This window comes from Gouania willdenowi, chromosome 10 (genome assembly GCF_900634775.1).
Source record: "Gouania willdenowi chromosome 10, fGouWil2.1, whole genome shotgun sequence".
In the NCBI taxonomy this organism is placed as follows: domain Eukaryota; kingdom Metazoa; phylum Chordata; class Actinopteri; order Blenniiformes; family Gobiesocidae; genus Gouania; species Gouania willdenowi.
In genome coordinates, this window is record NC_041053.1 from 25,200,931 (window position 1) to 25,227,246 (window position 26,316).

A 26,316-nucleotide genomic window follows, 5' to 3' on the forward strand; every position below is an offset into this window, starting at 1 on the left:
AAAAACAACATGTCGACTCGTTTTTTTTTAAAAACAGATAGTTTTAAAAAATGTCAAGAAAATGATTAAAATCCCATCATCTATAATATTATGTGTTTGCTGTTGCTGACAGAGTAGTTTGGGATACAAGCTGCTGATGCAGAAAGGTTTTTCCTTACGTCATTAGTTGGAAAACCCCACCCACATGTTAACTTGCAGATGTCGCAGCTGTGGGCCTACTTATTATTTTTATTAACAAATAAATACATTAACAAAATATACAAAGACTGATCGGAACATTGACAAGAACTGAACAGAAAATAAAAAACGAACATAATTATGACTGTATGTCGTAATTATGACTTTTTATTATAATTTTAGTTTTCCTATTTTTTTTTTTTTTTTTTGTACAGGCTGGAATGGGCTTTTATACTGAGGTCACTCAAAAGACACATTTCAATTAATTGGTAAATCTTAACACTGCTAGATTGAGCAAATTTAACATTATTATTATTATCTTTTTAACAAGTAAAAAATAGAATATTTTTTGTGCAGCCCTTCTGACATTTTTTTCATTAATTAATGTCGATGTTTATAAAGGGATACATGTTTTTCACCTAAACTTTTATTGTTAGGCTGTCTACGTATAATGCGCAGAACGAGGTGCGCACTCGTCCTGTGTTCCTCACTTCCTGGTACGGAGGTCACGTCAAATAGCTCTTAAAACAGCTCGGTTGGTAACACTACAGCCTATAGCAGGTCCTGGTCACACCGGGGACTGACTGTAGCTACAGACCAGACACCCACGACTTCTCAGGTAACTGCAAAGTTAGCTAGGAGAGTAAATATGTAACTGACTCCGCTAAAGTTAGGCGTTGCAGCTAAGCTAACGTAGCTATATACACACACTTGCAGGTAGCATTAGCTTATGCATACAAAATATACAAGCGATTACAACGCAGTTATGGTGGTCAAATCATAGCAAACAGCCAAAGGCAGTTTGAAACATGTTGCTGTCTGAATAATGAAATAAGGACATGTTTGTGTTTATAGTCGCTTGTGTCAGCTCAGCGCTCATGTTGCTGTGGTCGAACATAGGCATGACAAGGCAACTGTATTTGTATAGCGCATTTCATACACAAGGCAACTCAATTCAACAGCTTAAAATATATAAGCACGTTAAAGTCTGCAAAATAAATAAAACACAGCTGCGAGATCCTACTTAAATATTTATTCGAACACAAATCGAACTGTATTTCCTTTCATCACATTCGCCACTGATTGCTCATTGTGGAATTCCGAGCCACCCACCCACCCACCCACCCACACACACACACACACACACACAGACAGACAAAGATTCTTTTCTTAAACTGATCAAAACTTAATCAATAAACCTGATCAGATTGCACTTGGGTGACATTAATTCTGTTCTCATATCTTTATATGACATATGAATAATTACAAAGGAGCAGTCAGAATAATCCATGTCACTACAACTAATATATGCCTTTTAATTGTATCGTACTTAATTTTTTTACATAGATTTTTGTCAAATTATGGGGTTTTTTATTTATTAGTATTTATTTTGTTTCCTCACAGGAGTTAAAAACGAATATTTTATGAAAAAAAGATTAATATTTCTAAATTAAAAAAAAAGACAGAATTAAAATAATAATGATATGGTAATTTGGGAAAAAAAATAAAACGGAATTTGGAAAAGAAATCAAGTAATAAACGGTCCCTGGAACCATTTTCTCATTAAAAATAAGTGTTTCATGCAGATTCTGTCCATTTCTGTGTTCAACAGTGGATTCTGTTTTCATTGGTCGATTCCTTGATTCCGTCCGTGATTCCGTTAATGTGGATTTTTTAATGCCCTAAATAATAATGTATGGTTGTCACAAAATCCCACCTGACACCTTGGACAAATATGATTATCATTTGCATAGCAACAGTCCTGGGTTTTACACCAAGACATGTTTACATAGTGACATCTAATCAGGTCCAATCAATCTATCAATCCAATCAGGTGAGAAAACAATAAAGGCAAGGAATCTCTGTCTGTGTGTGTGGGTGGCTCGGAATTCTACCGGAATTCAGTTTGTGTGTGTGTGGCTTGGAATTCCGGCTTTTACCCGGACCCGAATTTATCCATCTTTTTGATTATCAACAAAGGATTGCTCAAAGATCACAATCTGCTTTATTCTGCACACTATTTTAATGATGGCAGCAGAATAAATGTATTAAAATCAAAGACTATTAAATTCTTGTGACATTACTGATTCTCTGACATTACTAATGTATTGAATGTCTAGTAGTATATACAGTAGGTTAATAACAGATAAGGATAATGATTTAATTGTGTGGAGAAAAGTGATACATGTCATGTTGTCGCCTTCCCTGTGTGTTGTCCTGGGTCTACCCTAGTGTAGTGTGTGTCGCTGTGCTTCTAAATGATAGGTTACACCCTGTGCACTTGCAGCGAATGCAGAGCATCGCTGTGTTTCATGCCCATCTTTCTCACATGGAACATTTAGCTCATCCATGTGACCAGCCTGGATGGAGTTTCCCCTCTTAAAGGCACAGTAACTGATAGTAGGCTTAAGATGCTGCGAGATGCTGATAGAGCGTCTTGATGTCAGACTCATCATACATGTATTGGCCTAAAAACCTATCTTTTTACAAAAGCTATCTGCTAAATTATGTTTTATTGCTTGTTATTATTGCATATTGTCAAAATTGTTAGAATGTCAGAAACCTGAAAAACTTTGATAATAAATAAAATTGTCCCTGTATGCTGAAGCAGTAAAAGGTTCATACTTAGAACATAAGGGGAGGCATGCCCAAGTCTGAAAAAAGGCAAAATATTATATTTTAGTTACTTTTTATTGCAAAAATATTTGATCAAAGTTCTACTGTAGTTATGTCTTCACATGCCATATGATATCACGCTAGAGTTTACTGAATTTTTGAGAGCTCAAACAACTGTAATATTTTCCACACGTTTGTACTAGGCTTTACACGATCAGGATTTTTGGGCTGATCACCAATCAGTGAGTTTAAAAGAACCTATATCCGATCATATGAATTCAGGTTTTTTTTTTTTAGGTACCGACCAAGTTCCTTCGGTGCTACCTCATACAGATTCACGGCAAATCAAACGGTACCTTTATTCATGATCTAAACGCATTCTTGTGACTGTGAGGGAGTGGAAGAGTTGAAGAATTTCCTTGCAGGACTTGAACATAACAATTGTCAGAATGTGTGTGTGTGTGTGTGTGTGTGGTGCATGGCCCTTTAACTGCGAATGAATGCACTGGTCGCTCGACCAGTGTGAGGAGTGTGGGAGCGTGTGAGACCAGAGCAGATCGGTTAAAAGCTATATGCCGATTTTGAGTGATTGGTAAAATAAACGTTGCAGCTGTTGAATTAAACCGGAGTCCCATGTCATACTCAATGACTGCTGTGGAGCAAGTGAGTTAACCTCGAAGCTGAGGATAGCTTCAACTACAGAGAGTTGGAGATAAAGCTGTGGAGGCAGATCACACTGGAACTACGTGAAGCCTCCATCAGCATCGGCGTTAGCATTAGGAACAAACACATATTTCCTGACTGCGGCATCGCACAACCTGCTGTTGCTTATAGTCCGTAATAGTATATTTACTTAATTTATGAATACTGAATGTATGCATGTACAATACAGGAAACAGTTTTGATGACATCATCATCAAATGTGAACGTTTGCCGTGGTTACGAGATGAAAGGAAAACAGAACCCAACACAACGATAACGTCAGTATAGCTTTCCATAGTGCTAGTGATTGGGTTGGTTAAACTCTTACTGATCTGAGTATTTAGAAGTTAAACAAACAATATTTGTGTATTTTAAAAGTTTAAAGCTGGGGTTCAATTTATTATCAAGTGGCTGTTTTCTTTCTAGACAGGTAATCTAATGTTCCATTTTTCTATATTTTGTGTGTATCCTTTTGCGTGGCGACGTGTTTTACCTAGGGCTGCCAACTTTGAAAGACCAAGATTTTCATTGGTCGACCAGCAATGATGTCAGTTTCATTTGTGTAAAAAAAAAAAAAGCAATGCAATGCACTTATGTAGGTAATAAGGATTAAATATCAATATAATGTATTAGGGATGCACCGAATATTCGGCGACTGAATATAATTGGCCGAACATTCGGCCTTCGGTTTAGTGAGTTAAAAGCAAGGCCGAATAGTAGTGTGTGACGCAATCAAACAACGTGCAGTAATTTTGAGTCGGAAAAGTGTGTGCACGTTACTACAGGAGCAGAGCAACAGGAGCAGCTCCTCCTTTCTACACACAAACACAGCCAGACTCTCTCCTTTCTGCTTACCGCTGTCATCCATCGCCACGTAAAAGTTGGAAGCTGTCCAATTCCACAACCGAGCCTCGAATCTGTAAACATCTCCATCGTTTCCTCCTTACACAACGCCGGGTCTCGCTGCACAGGCTGGTGTAGCATTAGCACGGAGTGCTAACAGCTGATGTGTGTAAGCAATGGGTCTGTGGCTCCAAGCAGTGACTCCCAACACAATCGGCAGCAGAAAAACTAGTGCAGTTTGGGCGTCCAGTATTGCAGTTAGCATTTACATATGCAATAATTACAATATATATTCTATATTAAACCGCAGTGTTTGTTTTAGCTGTTAGATAGTTGTAGAGGGAGGAGCTCACATCCTCGAATGCGTGTTAGGTGACGTCACATGCCAATTCGCCCGTTTGGAGCTGACTTTGTTCTTACAAAATGTGGAATAACAAGGGAGGGAGGAAACAGAACTTTTTCAACTCTAAATGAGGCTAAAGGCATGTATATCACTGTAGCAAAACCATTATAAAGTGGGTTTTTTTCATCATACCGCCCCTTTAATGCACTTCAGTTCTTTTTTGGAATGCATTTTTTGTTTTATTTGAAGGGCTAATATAAATGAAAAACTTTGTTGTGCTTTTTTTGAAAAGCAAAGGCTACTGGAATATTTAAAAAATGTCAGAATATTCAATAAACATTTACTTTTTTTTTAAAATAACATGTCTAAAAATGTATTCTAGACTATTTATGCACTATTAAAAAAAAAAAAATAGTGAAAAATTTAACAACCGCATTCGATATTCGTATTCGGCCAAGCGTTTATATATATCTTTTGCTTCGGCTTTGGCCACAAATTTTCATTTTGGTGCATCCCTATAATGTATTTAATGCCTAAACATGATTCAATGTCAGTCAACAGCTGTGTGTAAGTGCGTGCTGCGCTGCAAAATAAAAAGAAAGTGTTGTGCTTCAGCTCTCACTGCGCAGTGCACTGTCCTCAGAGCAGACCAGAGTGAGGGAACAAATTAAGACAGGCTTGAAACAAGCATCCACTGTTAAATCAATTCTTTTTCTGCACAAGAACATGAATTATCCTTATATTTGATACGTGGGCTATGCATTAAATAGATCCACTGCTGTGTCTGGGGCAGTGGCGCACACTGCGCACCTGTGTTTGACGTACGTTTGTTTCCCTGTGCACTGATCTAATGTTGACATTGTCAGTTGTATAATAATAAAAGCAGGATTACCACTAAAACAAACATAAATGTGTCATTTGTATGAGGAAAAAATAGGTTTTAATTGTCGGTTTCAAGTCTGGCTCTGACATAAACACCTAATGTCTGTCGGACCTGTAGGTTTCACTTTTGCTTTGTCAGGTTCTGGCCAAAGCTTGAATAAGGTCCATATCATAAATGGTCTGTTTAAAAGCAAATCGGCACCACAAAATACCAAAACAGAATATTTGTCTCTCTTTTTCTTTCTCCTCGTCCTCCTCTGCACCTGCTCATTCAATCTCCGTTTTTTTGTTTTCCCATTCTCTGTTTTTTTTGGTCGACTAATTGCTACGTGTGCCATGGTCTGGTCGACCAACCATTTCCTTGGTTCACGACAGCCCTAGTTTTACGCTTCTCTCACAGTTTATATATGAGGCCTATTGTGAATTGGGTCGCTATGGTTTGTCATTTAAAAAAAAAAACGGGTCACCAGAAAAAAAGTTTGGGAGCCACTGGTCTAGATGATGGGGCTGAATGATTTTGGAAAATATTCTAATTGCGATCTTTTCCCTCAATATTCGCGATTGCAATGTATTATGCAATTATTTTTTCAAAGGCCTCTTGTCATGTATTTTTCAATTAAATCAATCTGTTTCATAACAAACAATTTCAGATTTATTTAAACTTTAAATAAATATACATTTTAAAGCACAGATTACAACAATAAAGCAAACAAATCTGTGGCTTTTCCTCTTCAACATATCTAACTAACTTCAAGTTTCATGAAACATGTGGACTGCACTTCTTAAACACACTCTGAACTTAACAGGACAGTCTATAAATAAATAAAATAAACAGATATAAAATAAATAAAGCTTACTAATATCCAGTCAGTAGCATCACACATACTAAACTGCAGGAAAAGTAAGGAGAACTAATATCTGCTTTAAACAATTGGACGTTTTTTAGGAAAATCAAACTCCCAACAAACTTAAAATAAATTATTACTAAAAAAAATAAAGAATAAAAAAATTGCAGCCTTTGGGATTAGAAAATCGACGGGTTTTATGATATCGCGATATCGCAAATGCAATTAATCGTTCAGCCTTACTAGATGATCCACTTGGAATTGGAAGCCAAAATAACATCCTCCACTATACCTATAACGAGGAGACATATCAAATTTTAAACAAGTTTCCACTGTTTTATTTTTGTCTTCCAGTTTTTTCCATCGAGTCAGTCTGCAATAGTCTGAGTTCAATCATGGATGAACATTTGTGTACTGACAACATGGCTGATTTTTCACGATTGAGCGATCGGCTGTACTCCTTCAATGGCTCCAGGCTGGCCCAGGAGGTGCCACCTGCGAAACTGGCGAGGGCTGGATTTTACTACACTGGTGATGCTGACCGGGTCCGCTGCTTCAGTTGCAGGACAATTGTTGAAAACTGGTGCGCGGGAGACTCACCTGTAGAAAGGCACAAGGAGGTAAGGTTAGAGTTGGAACACCAATGTGGGTGTCATTACATCAGAGGTGAAAGTACTCACGTTATTGTAATAGATAAGCATAATGCTTTTTTCCATCGCCCTTTCCGGCATGAAAAAGGACAAAAAAGGACAAAAAAAAACAAAAAAAACAATGATGTGATTTTGCTCTGAATGTCAAATGAATTTCTGTGAATGCAACCATGTCGGAAAAGAACTGAATAAATAAAAAATAAATAATTGCGTTGCTTTTATGGGTACTTGTACTTTTTTGAATATTTTTCTAAATCACTCATTTTATTTGTACTTAAGTATGTTTTAAAAGAAGTATTTTGTTAAATTTCTACACCCGACTGTTACTGAGTAAATTACAATTTTTTGTTTTAAAATGATCAATGTATATTGTAAAACTACAAAAAAAAAATGAATTAACCGGACAACAATCAAATGCATCACATCATAGCCGACTAATCAGATTAAAGCATTGAAGGACGGCTGTTTTGCAGTTTTATGAATTTAATAAATGTAGCTTTACATAAGCCCTCATAAGTTTATTATTTTGAATTGAATTAATTGTACATTTAGACAAATCTTTTATTTTATACAGATGCCTTTGTGGAAAATAAATTAAGTTCCAATTGTTCAAGATTTTTTTTCTTTTTTTTTAAGTTTATACATGAGATATTTACTGTATGCGAGGGAACCGTGGCACAATTTAATACCAAAAATAAACGTGGGTGTGAAAGTATCGAGTAACTTTTACTTTGAATACCATTTAATTGAGCTACTTTTTACTGGGACTTCAGTATTTAATTTTATGTATGATTTACTTGTACTTGAGTACAAATTCAATCAAGTAACTACTTCTCCTTGAGGAGGGTATATATATGTCAGTACTTTTTTACACCTCTGCATTACATTTGTCATTCTTAAACAAACCTATCTTTCCTGTTGCAGGTTTCTCCCTCCTGTACGTTTCTCAGATGCGTCCACCGCACTAGCTGTAATCCAGATTCTTACAACCCAATCACAAATGGCTCCACATACGATGAAGAAGCAGAAGACATGGTATACCGTTTGAGGACAGGGGAGGTCGTTGATGAGAGCACCTACCCAATGGCCCCCCACATGGGAAGTGAAGAAGTGCGCCTAAAAACCTTTTCTTCATGGCCATCGAATGCTCCAATCAGAGCCCGGGATCTGGCCCAGGCTGGCTTCTATTACTTGGGCATGGATGACCAAGTGCAGTGTTTCTGCTGCAGTGGCAGGTTGGGTGGATGGGAGCCAACTGACGATGCCTGGGGAGAACATGCTAAACATTTCCCCAACTGCTTCTTCATCCTTGGGCACGATGTGGGAAACATCCCATTCCAGGGTGGTCCAGTGGAGGAGGGAGGTCCGAGTACTCAGCGAGCAAACGCTGATGGACGAATGGGGAGTTTTGAGGAAAGGCTTGGTAGTTATGCAGGTGTGCAGCACCCTATTGACCACGAGAGGCTTGCCAGAGCTGGCTTCTACAGCACAGGTAGAGCTCATGTGATTATAGATAACATAGCTAAAGAAACATTTTAAGTTAGATGATTTCTAATGACTTAATTGTGTTCTTTCAGGCACTGAAGACCATGTCTTATGTTTCCGCTGTGGTGGAGGCTTAAGGAACTGGCAGCCTGAGGAAGATCCTTGGGAGGAACATGCCAAACACTACCCAGGGTAAGAAGGCTTGTGATGCCTCTGAACTATAGATATTAACATTTTACAGTTTGCTTTTTTTGGGGGGCAGTCTGATCTGATGGACAGTGTTTAACACAAACTTTTCAGCAACTTTTCATTATATAGAGTGGAAAAGGACCTTACTGTGTGGAATTTGAATGTTCTCTAGGGCTGTGCATTTCTAAGAATATGATGATAGGATTCACGATTGGCATGTCACGATATGATATATCCCGATATATTCTGATACTAAACAATTTTGTATACATTGCAATATATCACAATATCAATTATTACAAATTTCACCTTTACAAGTACAAAATTGTATGAAATGCAATTTATGTCTCTTTTTTTGACTTGCGAGAACAAGTAAATGGTAACTAACTGTAATTCCAGAACCAATATTAAAAACAAGTGGCATGTTTATTGTTAATCAAACTGTCAAAATACATTTTCCAAAAGTTTATCTCCTGCTCCTACAACAGATTCTGATTCTGTTAAGTTCTTAAAAAATAGAATTTAAGAACTTTAATTTTGTATACATCTATAAAATTGCCTCATATGTTTAATGAAACAGTACAATCAACTTCCAAGCTAAAACTCATTGAGGAGTGAGGTAGTTTAACAACATCTGATGTGGTTCACTGACACCTTGTGACCAGACGTTTACATGCTATGCATATGTTGGCGTGATTAAAAGTTTTTTGTAAAAAAAATTAAAAAAAACATGATTTAAAAAATTAATTTGGAAATGTATTGGATCGATACGATAATACGATGTGAAATATTGCGATATATTGCTGAATCGATTTTTTTCTTACACCTTTACTAATCAGTGAGTTACTGACATAGCCTGCTTTGAAATACCCTATTTTCTGTAAAACTCATTCATTTATTATCAACTGTGTGATTTGGAGAATATTAGACATTTATTAATCTCTAAGGAATCTTTGATCGAGCTTAAAGGGCCCATGTTACGCTAAATCAACTTTTCTGTGCTTTAAACATCATAAAAGTGCTATTTGGGCTTCATACACATGCCCAAAGTGTTTTTTTCATTGATTCCCTCAATCGTTAGTTAGAGGGTGGTTTGCTCCTTTCTTACTGCAGGGTGAGCCCAAAGACCTCGCTCCAATTTGATGACACGTTCCCACTTCAATGACAAATTTGACACGGCACTGAGCTGGAGAAGCCGCGCCTCCAGGAAGCTCTCTGCCGTGATTGACATGTAAACAGACACGCCCACGAAGGTGATCATGTCAGCGTCCTTCGCGCAGTGCTATGTATGTATTTTCTAAAGTCTATGTATGTACCGGTGAACGCCCCGCCCCCACACTCTGTTTCGTGTTTATAAAGCAGCATGAGCTCAGCTACGGAGTAGGTGGGAGGAAGGCGGGCCGTCCTCTAGCCCTATGTCACCGTTCGGGGAGGAGGAAGTCAGTGTCCCGTCTGTAGACACGCCCACTCATGAATATGCATAAGTAGGCTGCAAATCAGCCTGTTTGTGTAGAGTTGCTCAGAAAGTGACTTTTCAGAGGCTAAAACTCTGGAAAACGGGCGAGTTTGGGAAAATAAGCCTCAAATACTATGTTTTTGGTGTTCTTAGAAAAAAATAGAGATGGGTGAAAAAATAGCATGACATGGAATCTTTAGGTTTCCTGCATTTAAATTTGAAATGTATATATTTGTGTGTGTTTATGAATACTGTATATTACCTTTAGCTATGCTGGCTCTAAGCTCTGTTTGACTGTTTAGATTTTCAAAAATGCAGACTCTCAAAAAAGATGGCATTTATTTATTCATTTATTGTTTTACTTTTATTACTTAGATTTAAGTAAAATCTACTCTGTCGTTGTTCTCAAGCTCTTTACTTCCGCAACCTGCCAGGCAGCTTAGCTACAGCTTTACACCAACTTTACAAAGTGTTTTTGTTTATTACTACATGTTAGTCCAATGACAGACTTTACCCCGGCTTGACCCAATGTGTGCGACGATAGAATATTACAGAAGACAATTGACTAAAGATGTTTTTGTCCTGCTATTTTTGGTTTTGCAGGTGTAGCTTCTTGTTAGCAGAGAAAGGACAGGAGTTTGTGAGCAGCATTCAGCTTCAAGCACCACGACATAATCACGCAGTAAGCCTTGAATGTTTCATATTGTAGTGAGTATGTGCACTGCTGGAAAAATATGGTTCAATGACCCAGGTTATGATTATTACATTTTTGAGCAAGCATTTGCATTATGGAGCTGGATGAGAAAATAATCTGTATCGAGTTTACATGTTCCCTCTGTGTGTGGGTTTACTTTTCTTTCAAATACATATATTTAGGGTCCATCAGTGTTACTAAATTAAATGTGAAGTGACTATAATTGTATTTCTATGTGTTTGCTCTGTGACAGCCTTAAATCCTGTCTAGAGTGCACCATGCTAAAAGAAAAACACACACACTGTAAAGATTGTATTCAGCCATTCTTTTACATTGATATTATTTGAAATTATTTTTTTTTGTTTGCTAGATATATCTTGAAAAATAAATAACAGTATTGAAATTAATTGAGGGAAATGTAGTACAGTGGTGTTGTTTCCACTGTAGTTATTTTGTTTTTACAATGTTTTGGATTATTTTTACATACAGTGAATGCAGGAGAAATGAAGGCAATTCCTTTTGAAACCAAATGTGTTAGTCAAAAAATACACTTACATTTTTTTTTAGTCTTTTTTTTTAATGGTTGCAAAACATTGACCATTTAAATGATTCCTCAAACCAAAAGCAGATGATCTGACATATTTAATAGTTGCCTTTACAGCATTAGGGAATTATAAATCCTTTATGAATGTTTTATTCATTATTTTTGTTTTGTTTGTCATAAATAATGTTATTCTTGTGCTATATTCAATTAAAACATGTTTTTTCCAGTCCCCAAGTCATCAGAATGGACTTTCAGGACAGACAAATGGTAAACATTTCATCTACTTTTTTTCTCATTAAATTTCATGCAGTACATTAACTTTCATCAATGATTTAAAGAACTAAAAATCAATGATAGTAAAGTTTTTATTTGATGGTTTTCCAGATGTGCTGCAGTCCCCAATGGCTCAAAAGGCTATAGAGATGGGTCTCGATCCAAGCATGGTGGAGAAGATCATGTTGGAGAAGATAAACAAGACCGGCTCCAACTATTCCAGCTTAAAGTTACTAATAGAAGATTGTTTCAACAGGAATCCAGACAGTGATGCTGCCACAACACAAAGGAAAGGTAATGTGTTCCTAATTGTGCACCACCTAGCTCAAGATGTTTGAACTCATTTCTTTCATATCGGTTTTTCAGACGAGGACCCACGAGACAAGCTCCAGAAGCTTCAGCAGGAAAAACAATGCAAAATATGTATGGACAGAGATTTCTGTATTGTTTTCATCCCGTGTGGACATCTGATCTGCTGCAAAGAATGTTCAGAGTCACTCGTCAAGTGTCCGATCTGCTGTGGAATCATTTCACAGAAGATCAAGACCTACATTTCATAAAATAAAGTAACAAAGTCCCATTCGCCGTTGCTGCTGCTTTATTCCTAATCGATGTAATTTATTGGTAAATGTACAGTAGAAAGGCTGTAAATAATAATTAAGGACCATATATACAGTATAAATATATAGTATATCAGTATCAATAAGGAATCTATGTCTGTAAAATTATTTTGTAGGGAATGATTATGTAAATATCTCTGATTGGACACTGGGTCTTTATTGATTGCTGAAACCTAAATACACACTAAAAGGAACTTCCTCTTTTCTAACTCTATTTTCCAGACGTGCCTTTCCTCGTGCACTAATAATACGCTACATATAAGTCTGTTTCAGTTGTGCACCTCCAATTGAATTCCTCTTGTTTGTTTCATGTTCAGAAACTATTTTATTTCTGCCAGTGTAAACTGCTCTAACATCTAAAATTGCAGTGATCACTTAAGTTAACTCTACTTTTAGTCTGACAATCAGTATGGTGTGAATTTATTTTAGCGTTTTGTAACCTCCGAGTGAATAAATCTTGATATCTGGATCCAAGTGATGTGTGTGACTCCCATATTTGATCTCAAGTCATGTTTGTGCCAATTGTGTTTGCTTTATTCTTTTTCTTCTTAAAATTAAATGGATTTTCCCATATTTTTACTGAAATCTTGAATAAATAAATACTACTTTGCCAAACTAAAACCAAGTTTAACACAATCATGCTACTACTGTATGAGCAGATTTAGGCACATTTATACTCGCACCTCAAAACCATGAATTCATACTAAGGTAAAAGGACTGCTCTTTTTGCAATTCTGGCAACAATTTTAATTTATATTCCCAATGTCAAATACTTAAAAAATGTCTTGGATTAATTTAATCTGTACACAGCAGTAAAGCTTGACTGCTACTTTGACCTTAGGTAACCATGGTAATGGATTGTACAACGAATAGTGCATTACACGTTAACAAAAAAAATACTAATTATATTTTTAAATTCCACAAAAACATCTTGAACGCTTTTAAAATCACAACTTAAAACAACGCCAAAGTAAAAGCAGCAGAAATAATTTTAAAAGTATGCCCAATCCTAATTTTTTTTTTTTTTTTTTTTAATCATGAAACATTTAAGTGAATTGTGTGTTTAAAAAGATGTGGCTGTATAAAATGGAAGCAAATACATTTTGTGAATAAGTGTTCCAAAAAGGACTGTGCAGTGACTTGAAAATAAGTTTTTTAATGCAATGTTTAATGCATAATTACCAAAAAAAATCTTTTTGCATCCATTTTTATAGTGGCCCTATTGCTAAGCTACTGAATCAGTAGTAATCATACTAATAATACTGTATATATCCCTTGTTAAATAAACAAAGCTTTTTTTCCTATTCCACATCAGTGATCAATCTGTACTCCACACAGACTAGAAATACCAGAATCAGTCTGCATGTTTTAGAATATACGAGGTAAGGCTTTTTACGATACAAACAAATTATAAAATAATACCGGTGCTTTCTCAGTCATCCAATTTTTAGATTTAGATTTTACCATAATATTATTTATTTATTTATTTATTTTCTAAATTCCACCTCTATTCGAGAAAACTATGTAACATGACAGGGTCACACATGCTTTTGGAGAAAAGGATGGACAGATTTGAACCTAAAAACTATTTAATCCACATTTTAATGTAATTATTGCAGGGTGCTTCTGTGTAGCTACATACATGTCCGGGGATTCGTATCTACGAGAACATGTACCACTGTTTGGGAATCAGACTGTCTTAAATGAATAATCAAATAAAATCAGAATTCTTTAGTCCATCCCTCAATGATGAGAGGGTGTAACGCTGCAGTACCTGTACTGACCGCTGGGTGTCCAATGAGCCACCGTCTGCCTGCTTAGAGCAGTGTGGCCGCTAGGTGGCAGCTCTGCACCAGGATTTCCTCCTCGCAGGTCGTCGAAACAACAAACCGAACTACGGAGCAAGCGAGGTGAGAGAACGTCCGAAACCGCCTCTGACCGCGACTTTTAAACTCTTTTTACGATTTTGAAGCAGCATTAAGACCAACGCCACCCGAGAATAGTAAAGGTAGCGATTGAGTTGGGACTGCATTTCACAACAAGGTAAGTTAGCCGTAAAATGGCGGAGAGCTGTGTGGAACTTAGTTGGTTTGTATTTTGCTAGCTTGGGCTGTAGCTGCGCTCTGAGCGCGGAGCCTAGGCGCTGCGCTAGCTCGCGGCACATAGCTCCGTTGCTCGTTAGCAAGCTAACGGGGAGGATTTTTGACTCGGCGGTGCTAATTCAGTTGCTAACCACCCACCATACCGCCTTTTCTATTCAAACAACTTAATTACACTTTGTATATTTGTAAACAAAGTGTTTGTTGCTTATGCAATACGGCAGTGGAACTCCTGAGGCAAGATGGAGGACGCAAGGACGTGATGTTTTTTTTTTTTTTTTTTTTAGGAAAGGCTAACTGTAGCTCCTAGCATGGCTAACGAGTGAAGATATATGTCGGTACACCTAAAGGTACGGAATGTGTATTTAGTGTAATCTGCGTTGTTTTCAGATGCAATACAAATGATTAACAGTAAAGAGACACAAGTCAGTGTTTGTAGTGGCGTTATTGTACACCGACTAACGCTAGCATGCGCTAGTACAGTAGGGCTCGCGTTGTTTTGTTATTATGACTTAAGTATAGCGTCACTAAACGATGCTCTGAATAACAAAACATTATGAATGCTAGGATTCTTTTCTATTAAATTGAGTTGTGTTGCACCCCTCATGCTATCTGAATCTGCTTCGAATGAGCTGGCGCTGTGGGAAACGACGCCAACATTCTTAGTAGCTCAGCTAGCGGCGCTAGCATCAGCGACGCACCGGCGTCAATTTTGACAGGAGCCGACCGAGAGCGCTCACACTCCGGCGTCGTTTGAGGGAACTGAGTGGGCAGATTGTGGCATAGCTGTCCCACGCAGATTCACTCTGTTACGCCTCTTCTTTTCTTTGAGTTGGGGACCGTCTATAATTATCATGAACTTATAAGTTAGTGAGGAACACTTTACGATTTGGCGCCACTTTTCTATCGAATACCCATGCAACGATGTGGCCTTAAGCGGTACCCCATCATGATCGAGGGAAAAAAAAGCCTTTTATCGATAAATAACGCTGATATTACCCGAGTTCTGGTCAGAACTTTTTTTTTTTTTTTTAACTCTCACTTTGTGCAATTGGTGTGCATCAGTTACACGTTCCGTGTCATTAAGTTGATGTGTACTAGAGATTTTTTCAAATGATTGAAATATGTTATTAAACTTATTCGAGTTGTTGAACAAAATATTAAAATGAAAACTTATTGTTTGTGCTGCCTGTTGATGCTGTTAGTTTCAAGCGAAGTTACCACATTTCACCTTTGAGTAAATATGCTTTTTTACGGGTAATAACTGTATGTTGGAACAGAAAGATACACTCATTGACACACGCCCAGTTCATGTTTACCTTTTTATCTGTGCGATGGTGTGAGTGTGATTAATGACTTGTCTGCGAAAATAAAAATACAAATTCCCTTCAAAAGCATTGATTTATCTGCTGGGATGTATTCGTACACATGACAATCGGGCAATAGTTTCCCAAAGGCCTGCAATATCTTGTTGATGTTGATGCTGCCTCTTGATTGGTGTAGCTATGTATAGGGCGGATAAGGCAGTGCCATATTTGGCCATTGAGGAAAATACCCCAGTGTTCCTCTTCATGACGTTGCCTGTAAATGTGGGAAGCAGCGAGGAAGAGGTAGCCAATCACTGGATGGATATTGTGACAGGAGCACTTGTATCCGCCCCCTGTTACCATGTGAAACATTTTTTTCTCTCTCTCCCTCTCTGAATGCATCCATGAAACATTTGCATACTACAGTTTGTGGTTGATGTGTTTACACCAAGGTGTCCGTTTTATTCTCATGTTGTACAGTTTATTTTCTTAATGTGTATTATAATGTCTTCAAGACAACACAAGAACATTTCTAAAGTACACACTTCTTCGTTTTAGGTCATATGCACCCTTTGCTGTGCTTGATTTTCTGAAAACCTTCAGCCAGTTGCAAGTTGTAGTTGTTCAGAAGATGTTACAAAAATGATAGCAGCACCAGAATTACCTTCGGAGTTTGCCTTTACTCAGTAAGTCCCTGGCTTTCATACATTTAATTTCACTGACTTTTTAAACTGATGAGGAATAGGTCTCATTATTGCATTTGATTGTGTTAAACAGGGACACAGACACACGGTTCTCCTCAGACACAGATTTTTCTGAGGATCCAGATGGAAGAAGTACGACTTCAGCGAAAGGAAAGGTATTGATGCACAGAGACAACCCATACACTGCGTGCTAAGACAATGCTTTTTTCCTAGTTAAACGATGTATTTGGTGCATTATATTTCATAAATGTTCCAGTGTTGTCTATTGCATATATTATTCTTCATTAGTTAATTTCCATAGCTCTAATACACATTTTTATTTCACTGTTTCTTCTTAGGGTGGAAAGAAGGGGAAGAGGGGAGCAGGGGAGAAGGGCAAAGGTGGAAAGGGAGCCGGCCGAATAAATGGCCACCACCAAGAAAATGGCATGGAGAACATGATGTTGTTTGAGGTGGTGAAGCTGGGCAGGAGTGCAATGCAGGTATGAAATTATAAAGTTGTTTCAATCTGTGATATTTCAAGCATTGTCTGAATGAAATGTTAAAAATGTCACGCATGTCGTCCTGCAGTCTGTGGTGGACGACTGGATTGAGTCTTACAAACATGACAGAGACGTTGCCCTACTAGACCTCATCAATTTCTTTATCCAGTGCTCAGGTTGTAAAGGTATGTCACATATTCCCATGCCATGACAGGTTCATAGTAAAACATTTTCTTTAATCCAACTTGCACACTGAGAAGCTGTAAATAACTGCTCAGTGATCATTCTTTCTTTTTTTATCCTCTGCGTTTATTAGGTGTGGTCAGCGGAGAAATGTTTCGCAACATGCAGAACTCTGAGATTATCCGACGAATGACGGAGGAATTTGATGAGGTACCGCCCATATTTACAGCTGTGATCATTATACATCTCTTAATGGACATTATGCATTTTATTTTCTGTATTTTACATTAATTTTTATTGTTTCTCGTCCTTGCTGTGTCTCCTTTAGGATAGTGGCGATTACCCTCTAACCATTGCGGGGCCCCAATGGAAGAAGTTCAAGACGAGCTTCTGTGAATTCATTGCTGTGCTAGTGCGACAGTGTCAATACAGTATCATCTATGATGAGTACATGATGGATACAGTAATCTCCCTCCTTACTGGTCTATCGGATTCCCAAGTTCGAGCCTTCAGACACACCTCAACCCTGGCAGGTAAGGCAAACTCTGAAAGACCACATAAATTATTAGGATTCATTACAGGAAGTGAGGTGTTGAAGCATCGAGTGTTTACATTAGTAAAGGAAATAGCCAACAGGAAAACTTCTCATTCAGTATGATTTATACCACGATTTTTATCTATGGTGAATTTGGTTAAGATATGTTGACATGTAACAAGTATTCAATTAATTACACTTCATAGTAAAGTTGTTCACAAACGTTTTTTTTAAATAGAAATTTTATCACATTTCTCTTTTTATAATGTAGGCCTAAATTTTGCTGCTTGAAGAGTATAATCATTTGGGACCTCTATGTTCTTGCATCAGTCAATGTTTTTCTGTTGGACATTTATTTAAGATCGTGTCTGTGACAAAAGAGCCACATGGGTCCTTTAATTGTCTGTATTAGGTGTTTCAAATCAAGAGCAATGCTGTGAATATATATTAAACCCAACAGTCACTCATTTTAACTATTTTCAGCAGGGTTTTTTGCAGTGTTAACGTTGTTCCTCCGTGTTCACCTGATAGGTGTCTGGTGTGAAGTCAGGCAGATAAATCTGGAAATATTACAGGAAATTTTGCAACTTGCTGAAATTTATTGTTGAAAGTAGGGGTTGGAACCTCTGGGTACGTCGCGATACAAAGCTCACAATAATGATTATCTCACGACATGACAATACTGCGATTGTCGATATATTGGTCAGAAATCAATCTACGATAATCTATGACATAACAACAACAAAAAAGATTAAGTGAAAAAATACAATTTTTATTTTATATCTCTGAAAGACAGTAAATTGCAAGTGTCCCATAAACAGTGACACTATTTTAGTGCAACATTTTTGTAAATAAGTATCAGCATACCAATGTAAATTAATAGGTATCTCTAATAGTGCTTTCTGTAAACAAAAAATAGGGTCTTTCTTACCAATGACACCATTATAGTGCAATATTCCAGTAAACAATATATTGGTTCCTTCAACAAACAGTGTCAAACTTTACGTGAAGACCTACCTGCACATTTTAGTGAAAAAGCAGAAAAGGTTTTAAAAATAATAAAATAAATCTTAAATCCAAAAAAAATTTCCAATACACTTAACATTTTTAAATGTGCACTATTTTCATGATTAGCATTTTTGAGGCTTGATTGGTAGTGATGTCCTGATACAACTTTTTCACGTCCAATATGATACCAATATTGCAGCCTTGAGTATTGGTCGATGTCGATTCGATACGATATCAGCACGAGCCATACATACTTTTATTACTTATTCTGTGGTGTGGAATGTTAGAAAAGGCTTGATCAAGTGATGTTACTCAAACAGAGAACAATAGTCAGCAACGGCAGGTATGAGAAAAACTGACCCATTTATTATTAACCAATTGGTTACATACATTTTAACCTTCAACATAATATCTACAGTATTCTACAATTGAATAAATATAATGTATATCAAAGATTTTAGATGCAGTGTGATAAAAATTTCTATTCTGGCTGATATCGGACCGATATCCAATATCATTGTCGGATTAGGACACACCTATTGATTGGTGAATCAACGGAGTGCAATATCACACAAGGTCTGTCCAAATAGTACCTGTGTGGAGCTTGTGTCAAACATGTAGCAGTGTCTTCTTGTAATTTTTTTTTTTTTTTATTGCTCCATTAAGGCTGGATTATATTTCTTATATTAGTTATCACAACACAATATGATGCAAAATTAACTTTGATGTCTCATAGTTTTGTAAAGCATTTAAAATGTATAAATATGTTGTTCTATAATGAGTTATGATGCATGATGTCGTATTGACAGCCATGAAGCTGATGACAGCCCTGGTGAATGTAGCTCTCAACTTGAGCATCAACATGGACAACACTCAGCGGCAATACGAGGCAGAGAGGAATAAAATAGTGGCGAAAAGGGCAAATGACAGGCTGGAACTGCTCCTGCAAAAGCGTAAAGAGGTAGGAGATTGTACACTATACTGCTTTTGTTTTTGAAAGGTTTTTAGTTTAAATAAAGACCTCTCAAACTTTTAATTTAGCTGTAAATTCCTTATTTAGACAAATTATTATTTAGAAATATGAGTGTTACTCCAAATGTGTAAAGCAGAATGTCATCTTAAAGCACTTCCACACTAGCCCTCTTTAGCGGGTTATATTCCTGTGAATGTCTGCATCGTTTGACCAGTTGTTAACATGCAACCGGACTCTGGCGTGAATCAGAGAAGCAGAGTCGAGTCCTGACACAAAAGCAGGTCTTGGCATGGTTGCAGTCAAGCTCAGGTCGCTCATTACCTTATGACGTAGTACACAGCTGTGCTGTAGCCTGATAAAAGTAAAAAAAAAAAAATAATACAAAAAAAGATGAAAAACTAAGCAGGGAGGAGGAGCAGGTGGGCGTGTGAAGATGCTTGTAGAAACTCACCAGAATAACAAGGTTTTTTTATTTAACACATTTAGCAGACAGAAGGCGGCCATGGAGTCACACATATCTAAAACTGAGACAACAGTAAATAAACATTTGTGACTCACTGAGGTGAAGGAAGTCTCTGACTCGTGTCACCTTCGTTTATTTACTTTAATGTGTTTGCTGCCTTAGATCACAATCACTGTATGATTTGAGTTACAGTACATCAAGAATTTGCATTTTGAACTTAAAATTCACACTTAGGAATGCTTGGGAAAAGTGCAGTCTGAATGCAAACAGAGTAAAGTCAAGTTGTTAATATTATCATCCTGGTGTGAAAGCAGCTTTAAGCTACATGCAGCTGTGGTGTTTAACATTTGTGTAATCCGAGCAGACTTGGGACTGAGCAGAGTTTGTGCATTCATATGATAGCATGTTGTGGTGCAGAGCATTTTCCTTACATGTTCATGGAAAACTTTAGGTCAAATATATTTGAATTGTAATTAAATGTTTTCAATGCCTTAAGAAAACCTGAATAGTCACATTCTTACTTTAGTTTATTCAAACTAATATGTTATTAAAGTTGAACTGATGGTTTCAATTGAACTTCTATTAAGTGTGACACCATGTTGTTTAGAGCCAGAGCTATCCAATATTTTGAGGATTGAATTGTTTATATCACGACGTAATATATATTCGAGTGTACTATTGATTATTACCTCAATATATCAAATCGGGTGAAATATACGTCTATTTGTATAAAGCTTAAGTTTGAATATGCAACAGAAAATAAAGAAAACTACATTTATTTATTAATTACATGCATGTTATACAAAGTGGATTAAGGTGAAAAAAGTGCTTTATTTCTCAAAGATTTCACGATTTCATGTGGTGTCAATATTTTTTCTTAAAATAGACCAGGCTTCAAGGCAGAGAAAAATATTTTTTCATAATTGTTTTGGAATCAAAGAATCATAGCAGCCCTTATGTTACATTTCGGTCAATTATTTATTTGTCCATAAACAATCAAATATACTAATGCCAGCATCAGCTTTTTAAATCTGAAAAATGCAGGTATGTTACCTATGCATACTTGACATCTGCTATCTATAATCATATGGGTAATCTATACATTTGATTCTTTTGATGTGCTTATGTGTTTTTGTCTTCTCTCACTTTCAGCTCCAAGAGAATCAGGATGAGATTGAGAACATGATGAATGCCATATTTAAAGGAGTGTTTGTTCATCGATATCGGTATGCTTTGACACGAGAAACTTCTTCTTCATAGAAATTAAAGTCAAACGTTTTGATTTTGTTAACACAGAAAATCTTTTTCCTAGTGATTCGATAGCAGAAATCAGGGCAATCTGTATAGAAGAGATCGGGGTGTGGATGAAGCTCTACAGTGATGCCTTTCTTAACGACAGTTATCTGAAGTATGTGGGATGGACGATGCATGACAAGGTGGAGTATATATGATTCTTTCAAAGCTGCCACCGATTCATGATTTGCTGCTAAATCGGATTGTCGTTACATTTCAAGCATTACAACAAAATTCAGAAAAAAGTATAAAATCTTAAATAGAAAATGCAGACAGAATAATTTCTTTAGAAGCCTGTTTACTGACATTTATATATAATTTTTGAAAACAGCAAGGTGAGGTCCGTCTGAAGTGTCTGACGGCTCTACAGGGCCTCTACTACAACAGAGAACTTAATGCGAGGTTGGAGCTCTTCACCAGTCGCTTTAAGGTTAGCACCACCTGCTGGCCAACAGCTGAACATCCCTGTTTTTGTTTCTCTCAAAAGACTTTATTAAAGTTAACACACTGGGTTTATATTAACTGCACTGAGCATTTCTTCACTATCCTAATGACTCAAAGTATTGATTTTTCTCGTTCTACCCAGGATCGCATCGTCTCCATGACTCTTGACAAGGAGTATGATGTCGCGGTACAAGCAATCAGACTGCTCACTTTAGTCCTAAAGTAAGTGACTACTGTATTGATTTTGTGTGTTTCCATAATTTAATTGTGACTTAGTTAACACATCAGAGTATGTCATTTGTACACACATGTAAAAACATCCTCTCTGTTTGTTTATGCAGTAGCACAGATGAAGTGTTGACCCCTGAAGACTGTGAGAGTGTCTATCACTTAGTGTACTCGGCACACAGGCCGGTCGCAATCGCAGCTGGAGAGTTTCTTTTCAAAAAGTAAGTAAGACTTGTGCAAAACCTTTTTATTTAGGTCATATTATGGTTGTTTTTTGTAAACTAAAGGTTCTAGAGCAGTGTTTTTCAACTTTGGGGTCATGCCTGGAAATAAAATGGGGTTGTCCGAAATGTCTAGTAATGATAAAATAAAGTAATTGCTGATTAAAATGTATTTTTTTAAATTTTAGAATTTGTTTTGCTTCAGTTTAAAAACATCCAATACACAATGTCACAGAAATAAATATACAGAGTAAGAGGCAGACAGCTCAATTACATTTTATTAATATATTTTCAAACAAGTGGATTCTATACTTTCACTTTCTCAAATATTAATCAAGTTAAAAAAAAATGGTCACTTTGTGCACTAATCCCAGCTAATCTGTATTTGTCGCACAGCACTACAAACATGACGATAAAACTAATTTTAGACAGAAAATTTGTGGTGTCTCCAGAAATTTGTGATATAAAAATGGGGTCACGACAAGAAAAATGTTAGAAACCGCTGGTCCAGTGTGTGTTGTTATGCTAAAAATCCTTCATGGTGTGAGCTGGCTAGAAAATAGTTTTTTTTAGGGTCTCTTACTGTTGAGACAGGTGAATTATTTCATGGAGATTGTTTGTGTGTGTAATCCACAACTAATAATATTCCTCAGGCTCTTCAGCCAGCGGGAGCCGGAGGAAGAAGGTGCCCCCAAAAGAAGAGGCAGACAAAGCCCCAATGTCAACCTCATTAAGACCACTGTGTTTTTCTTCCTGGAAAGTGAGGTATGTCAGATTAACGTTTCAGCCCTTATTCACAGATTATTATAATTTCATATTTGGAAATTTGGGTCCACTTTTTGATTTTCACTATTTACTAACTCATCAGCTTCATGAGCATGCAGCTTATCTTGTGGACTCCCTGTGGGAATGTGGTGCAGAGCTACTGAAAGATTGGGAGTGTATGATCAGCTTACTACTAGACGATCCATTGCCAGGAGAGGAAGGTATGATACTGTGAGGTTTGATTCGCTGTTCTCGACACACAACATCTGCGCTCGGTCTTAATGAGTTTTTTTCCCCCCTCCACCCTCATTGTAGCTCTTACAGACCGACAAGAGACTGCTTTAATTGAAATCATGCTGTGCACTGTACGCCAGGCTGCAGAATGCCACCCTCCTGTTGGAAGAGGATCAGGCAAGAGGGTAAGAGTTGCATTTTTTAAATTTATTTAAAAAAATTTTTTTGGTAAAATAACTTTTCTGGTCAAGGATGACTTTTCTTTTTCTCAGGGTTTGCAATTTAGTGGCTATAGTGTGTTTTGAACTAATCTATCTTTAATCATTAGATTAAAGGGAGTCTAATTTAATCATCAGATAACAGTGCTCTGTGATTTTCCTGTGGTTAAATGTGAGGTTTAACAATGATAATATGAACTACTTATCATTGATAACCCAGTTTGTACATGCAAACTTTGTATGAATGAATACAACTGATTATTATTATTTAATGATGATGTCATTATGATTAAAGCTGCAATTTGTTATTTCTTTTGGCTTCAGATGAACAGAAGTAATTCACTTCGGACTTACCTATTTTGCGGCATAGAGGACGCTGTTTTTTTCCTTTAAAGGGATCCTTCACTGTATTTACAAATGTGGCCTAAAACCTTTGAAATGTCCTTAGAAGATCTATGCCTAACAAAATGTATTATTTTACACCATATTTGTTTAATTAACTTTTAAAAATGAGACTACTTTACTGTTTGAGAGTCTGTGCGCCGCCATGTTGAAATTGCATCATTGATGATGCCCAAAAATGCCATTGAGTTCTATAGCAGTGAAGCATTCAGGATCATTTCGCAGCTTTTTTTAGTCAAAATGACAGTTTGTGCTGCTTTGGGTTGCTCTAAAAATCAATAAAAGTGGGGGGGGGAAAGTCGACGTAAACCTCTTTTGTTTACCAAAATTTGATAAACAAAACCTGTGAGGCGAAGAAATCTGTGACCACAGGGGGCAACAGTTCTAAATGTGCTGTTTCATATATGCCATGAAGAAGAGTTCCCTGCATGTAAACACAGGGAAACCAGGATCAACTGCTCATTAATGCTGACCCAAGTTGAATCTGCTGCAAAGAACTAGTGTTCTTGTCAGAAATGGTTGAAAGTAATGTTTAATGGTTTAAATCTGTTTTTTGCTCTTCTTCTCTTCTTCATGGAGTCTATGAAACAGCAGAAATGGAGCTGTTGCTCCCTGTGGTCACAGATTTTTTTGGCTCACAGGTTTTGTTTATCACATTTTGGTAAACAAAAGATTTTTATATCAACTTTTTAAACTTTTACTGATTTTTAGAGCAACCCAAAGCAGCACAATTTGTAATTTTCACTGAAAAAGCTGCTAAGTGATCCTGAATGCTTCCCCTCCCATAGAACTCAATAGACTAAAAAAGGCGATTTACGTCACCAATGACGTAGTTTCAACATGGTGGCGCACAGAGTAAAGTAGTCCCAATTTTTAAGTTATTAAAATGAATATAGTGCAAAATAATGTGTTTTGTTAGGCATAGATGTTCTAATAAGGACTTTTCAAAGGTTTTGGGCCACATTTGTGTGTGGATTTTTACGTCAGTTGCACACGAGTCCTGTGAAAGCAGATGTCGGGAAGCCGAATATTACTGACAGTAACAATCACCCCTACAGCGGAATGAATTAATTATAACAGCCACTGAACATCACGGTGAATTGAACGTTCAGAAACGAGCTTTGGATAATGTGGGGAAAGTGAAAACTCTCACTGGTTTAATAACTCACGTGGGAGCGAATGACAGCAGAAGTCATACATCTGTTGAATATTTGTTTTTATTTATATATAAAATAAGATTGCTGAGAGTTTAAATAAAAATAAAATACTGGTAATAAATTGAAGTTTGTAGAGCGGGGAGCGGTGCTGGCTCGTATGCATTTACAGTGGGAAGAGTGAATTAAAAAGTACAATGAGGTTTAAAATGTAAGATATCTCAGCCAGTTTTTAATAGTTGTTAATAATAAACGCCATAAAGTTGTCAAATCACTGCGTTAGGTTTACCAGGAGCGATCGCACACAGGGGTCTCAGCCTGACAGCTGACGTGACAAACGCACACGGAGAGAGAATGATAGAAAGAAACAATTAACAGCATATAATTCTCAAATAACCACGTTATGTTTGTTCAGAAGCAATTGTGTCCGGATTCTGACTCCGAGTCCGATCGACTTGATCGCTGCTGAGGTGCACGGGGAGCGAACGGAGCGGTATATCAGTCTGCTTGCAGTAAGAAGTGACCATAAAAAGCTGTAAATGGACTGATATACAGATGCAGGGCAGTGAGGATGTGATGTTATATGGGATGGAAACTCGTCTGTTGAATCTGATCAGAATACTCGGTAATACATGTACAGCAGCCTGCCTACCTGCCCGTTCTGATTGGCTGAGTTGTTTGAAGGGTACCCTCATCAGCCAATAGGGTGCGGCCTATGTCACGGAGTAGCCTTTACTGTGAATGTTTCTTGGACAATTGATAAATTATAGTATGTGACCAATACAGCGGTGTGGTCATTAGGCTGGAAAATACTGTATCTTTCCTGACCTTTGAAAGCTGCCAAATGTGATAAAACTGCTGTAAGCAAAAATAATATGGGTTAAAAAATGTGCATTTAAAAAAAAATCTATGATTCAGGTTAACTACTGTATTTGCATGAAGGTAAACTAAATTTTGCATTAATTTCAGGTCATGACGGCTAAAGAGAAAAAGACTCAGCTGGATGACAGAACCAGAATGACGGAACTGTTTGCTGTGGCTTTGCCCCCTCTACTGGCCAAGGTTTGTTACATCCACTTAGAACTTTTTCAAAAAGTATTTTTTTTTTTTTAGGCTTTTGGTTTTGGGGGTAACACAATCTTTTTGTGTTGCAGTATGCTGTGGATGCAGAGAAGGTAACTAATTTGTTGCAGCTGCCTCAATTCTTTGACCTGGAAATATATACCACAGGACGTTTAGAGAAGGTAATTGATTGAGTTGTGATGTTACATCATGGAAAGCTCA

The 26,316-nt window shown here is 37.0% G+C and overlaps 2 protein-coding genes across 6 annotated transcripts in view; both read left to right on the forward strand.

Moving 5' to 3' along the window:
* Positions 1 to 648: 648 nt before the first annotated feature.
* xiap (X-linked inhibitor of apoptosis) lies at positions 649 to 12,279 on the forward strand. Of its 3 annotated transcripts, none has more exons than XM_028460508.1 (8): positions 649 to 796; positions 6,763 to 7,028; positions 7,983 to 8,550; positions 8,636 to 8,735; positions 10,792 to 10,870; positions 11,654 to 11,693; positions 11,811 to 11,993; positions 12,066 to 12,279. In XM_028460508.1, exons 2-8 carry the CDS (start codon positions 6,804 to 6,806, stop codon positions 12,257 to 12,259), a joined length of 1,389 nt encoding a protein of 462 aa, XP_028316309.1. In that variant the 5' UTR covers positions 649 to 796; positions 6,763 to 6,803; the 3' UTR covers positions 12,260 to 12,279. The 3 variants fall into 3 exon arrangements, with proteins under 3 accessions (XP_028316309.1, XP_028316310.1, XP_028316311.1); XM_028460509.1 differs by lacking the exon at positions 649 to 796 and adding an exon at positions 3,623 to 3,925; XM_028460510.1 differs by lacking the exon at positions 649 to 796 and adding an exon at positions 4,775 to 4,820.
* A 1,849-nt stretch (positions 12,280 to 14,128) lies between these two features.
* Positions 14,129 to 26,316, forward strand: part of stag2b (STAG2 cohesin complex component b) — a 29,897-nt gene continuing 17,709 nt past the window's right edge. For 2 of the 3 annotated variants that reach the window (XM_028458967.1, XM_028458969.1), the window contains exons 1-18: positions 14,159 to 14,362; positions 16,284 to 16,411; positions 16,503 to 16,584; positions 16,768 to 16,911; positions 17,000 to 17,096; positions 17,228 to 17,304; positions 17,423 to 17,627; positions 19,447 to 19,598; positions 21,226 to 21,299; positions 21,386 to 21,509; positions 21,698 to 21,796; positions 21,953 to 22,032; positions 22,152 to 22,259; positions 22,913 to 23,024; positions 23,128 to 23,245; positions 23,340 to 23,443; positions 26,002 to 26,094; positions 26,187 to 26,276. In XM_028458967.1, the coding sequence (XP_028314768.1) occupies positions 16,368 to 16,411; positions 16,503 to 16,584; positions 16,768 to 16,911; positions 17,000 to 17,096; positions 17,228 to 17,304; positions 17,423 to 17,627; positions 19,447 to 19,598; positions 21,226 to 21,299; positions 21,386 to 21,509; positions 21,698 to 21,796; positions 21,953 to 22,032; positions 22,152 to 22,259; positions 22,913 to 23,024; positions 23,128 to 23,245; positions 23,340 to 23,443; positions 26,002 to 26,094; positions 26,187 to 26,276 (1,803 nt within the window). In that variant the 5' untranslated portion in view covers positions 14,159 to 14,362; positions 16,284 to 16,367. Of the gene's footprint in view, positions 14,363 to 16,283; positions 16,412 to 16,502; positions 16,585 to 16,767; positions 16,912 to 16,999; positions 17,097 to 17,227; positions 17,305 to 17,422; positions 17,628 to 19,446; positions 19,599 to 21,225; positions 21,300 to 21,385; positions 21,510 to 21,697; positions 21,797 to 21,952; positions 22,033 to 22,151; positions 22,260 to 22,912; positions 23,025 to 23,127; positions 23,246 to 23,339; positions 23,444 to 26,001; positions 26,095 to 26,186; positions 26,277 to 26,316 lie in introns of all 3 variants that reach the window. The other variant, XM_028458968.1, reaches the window with a different exon arrangement.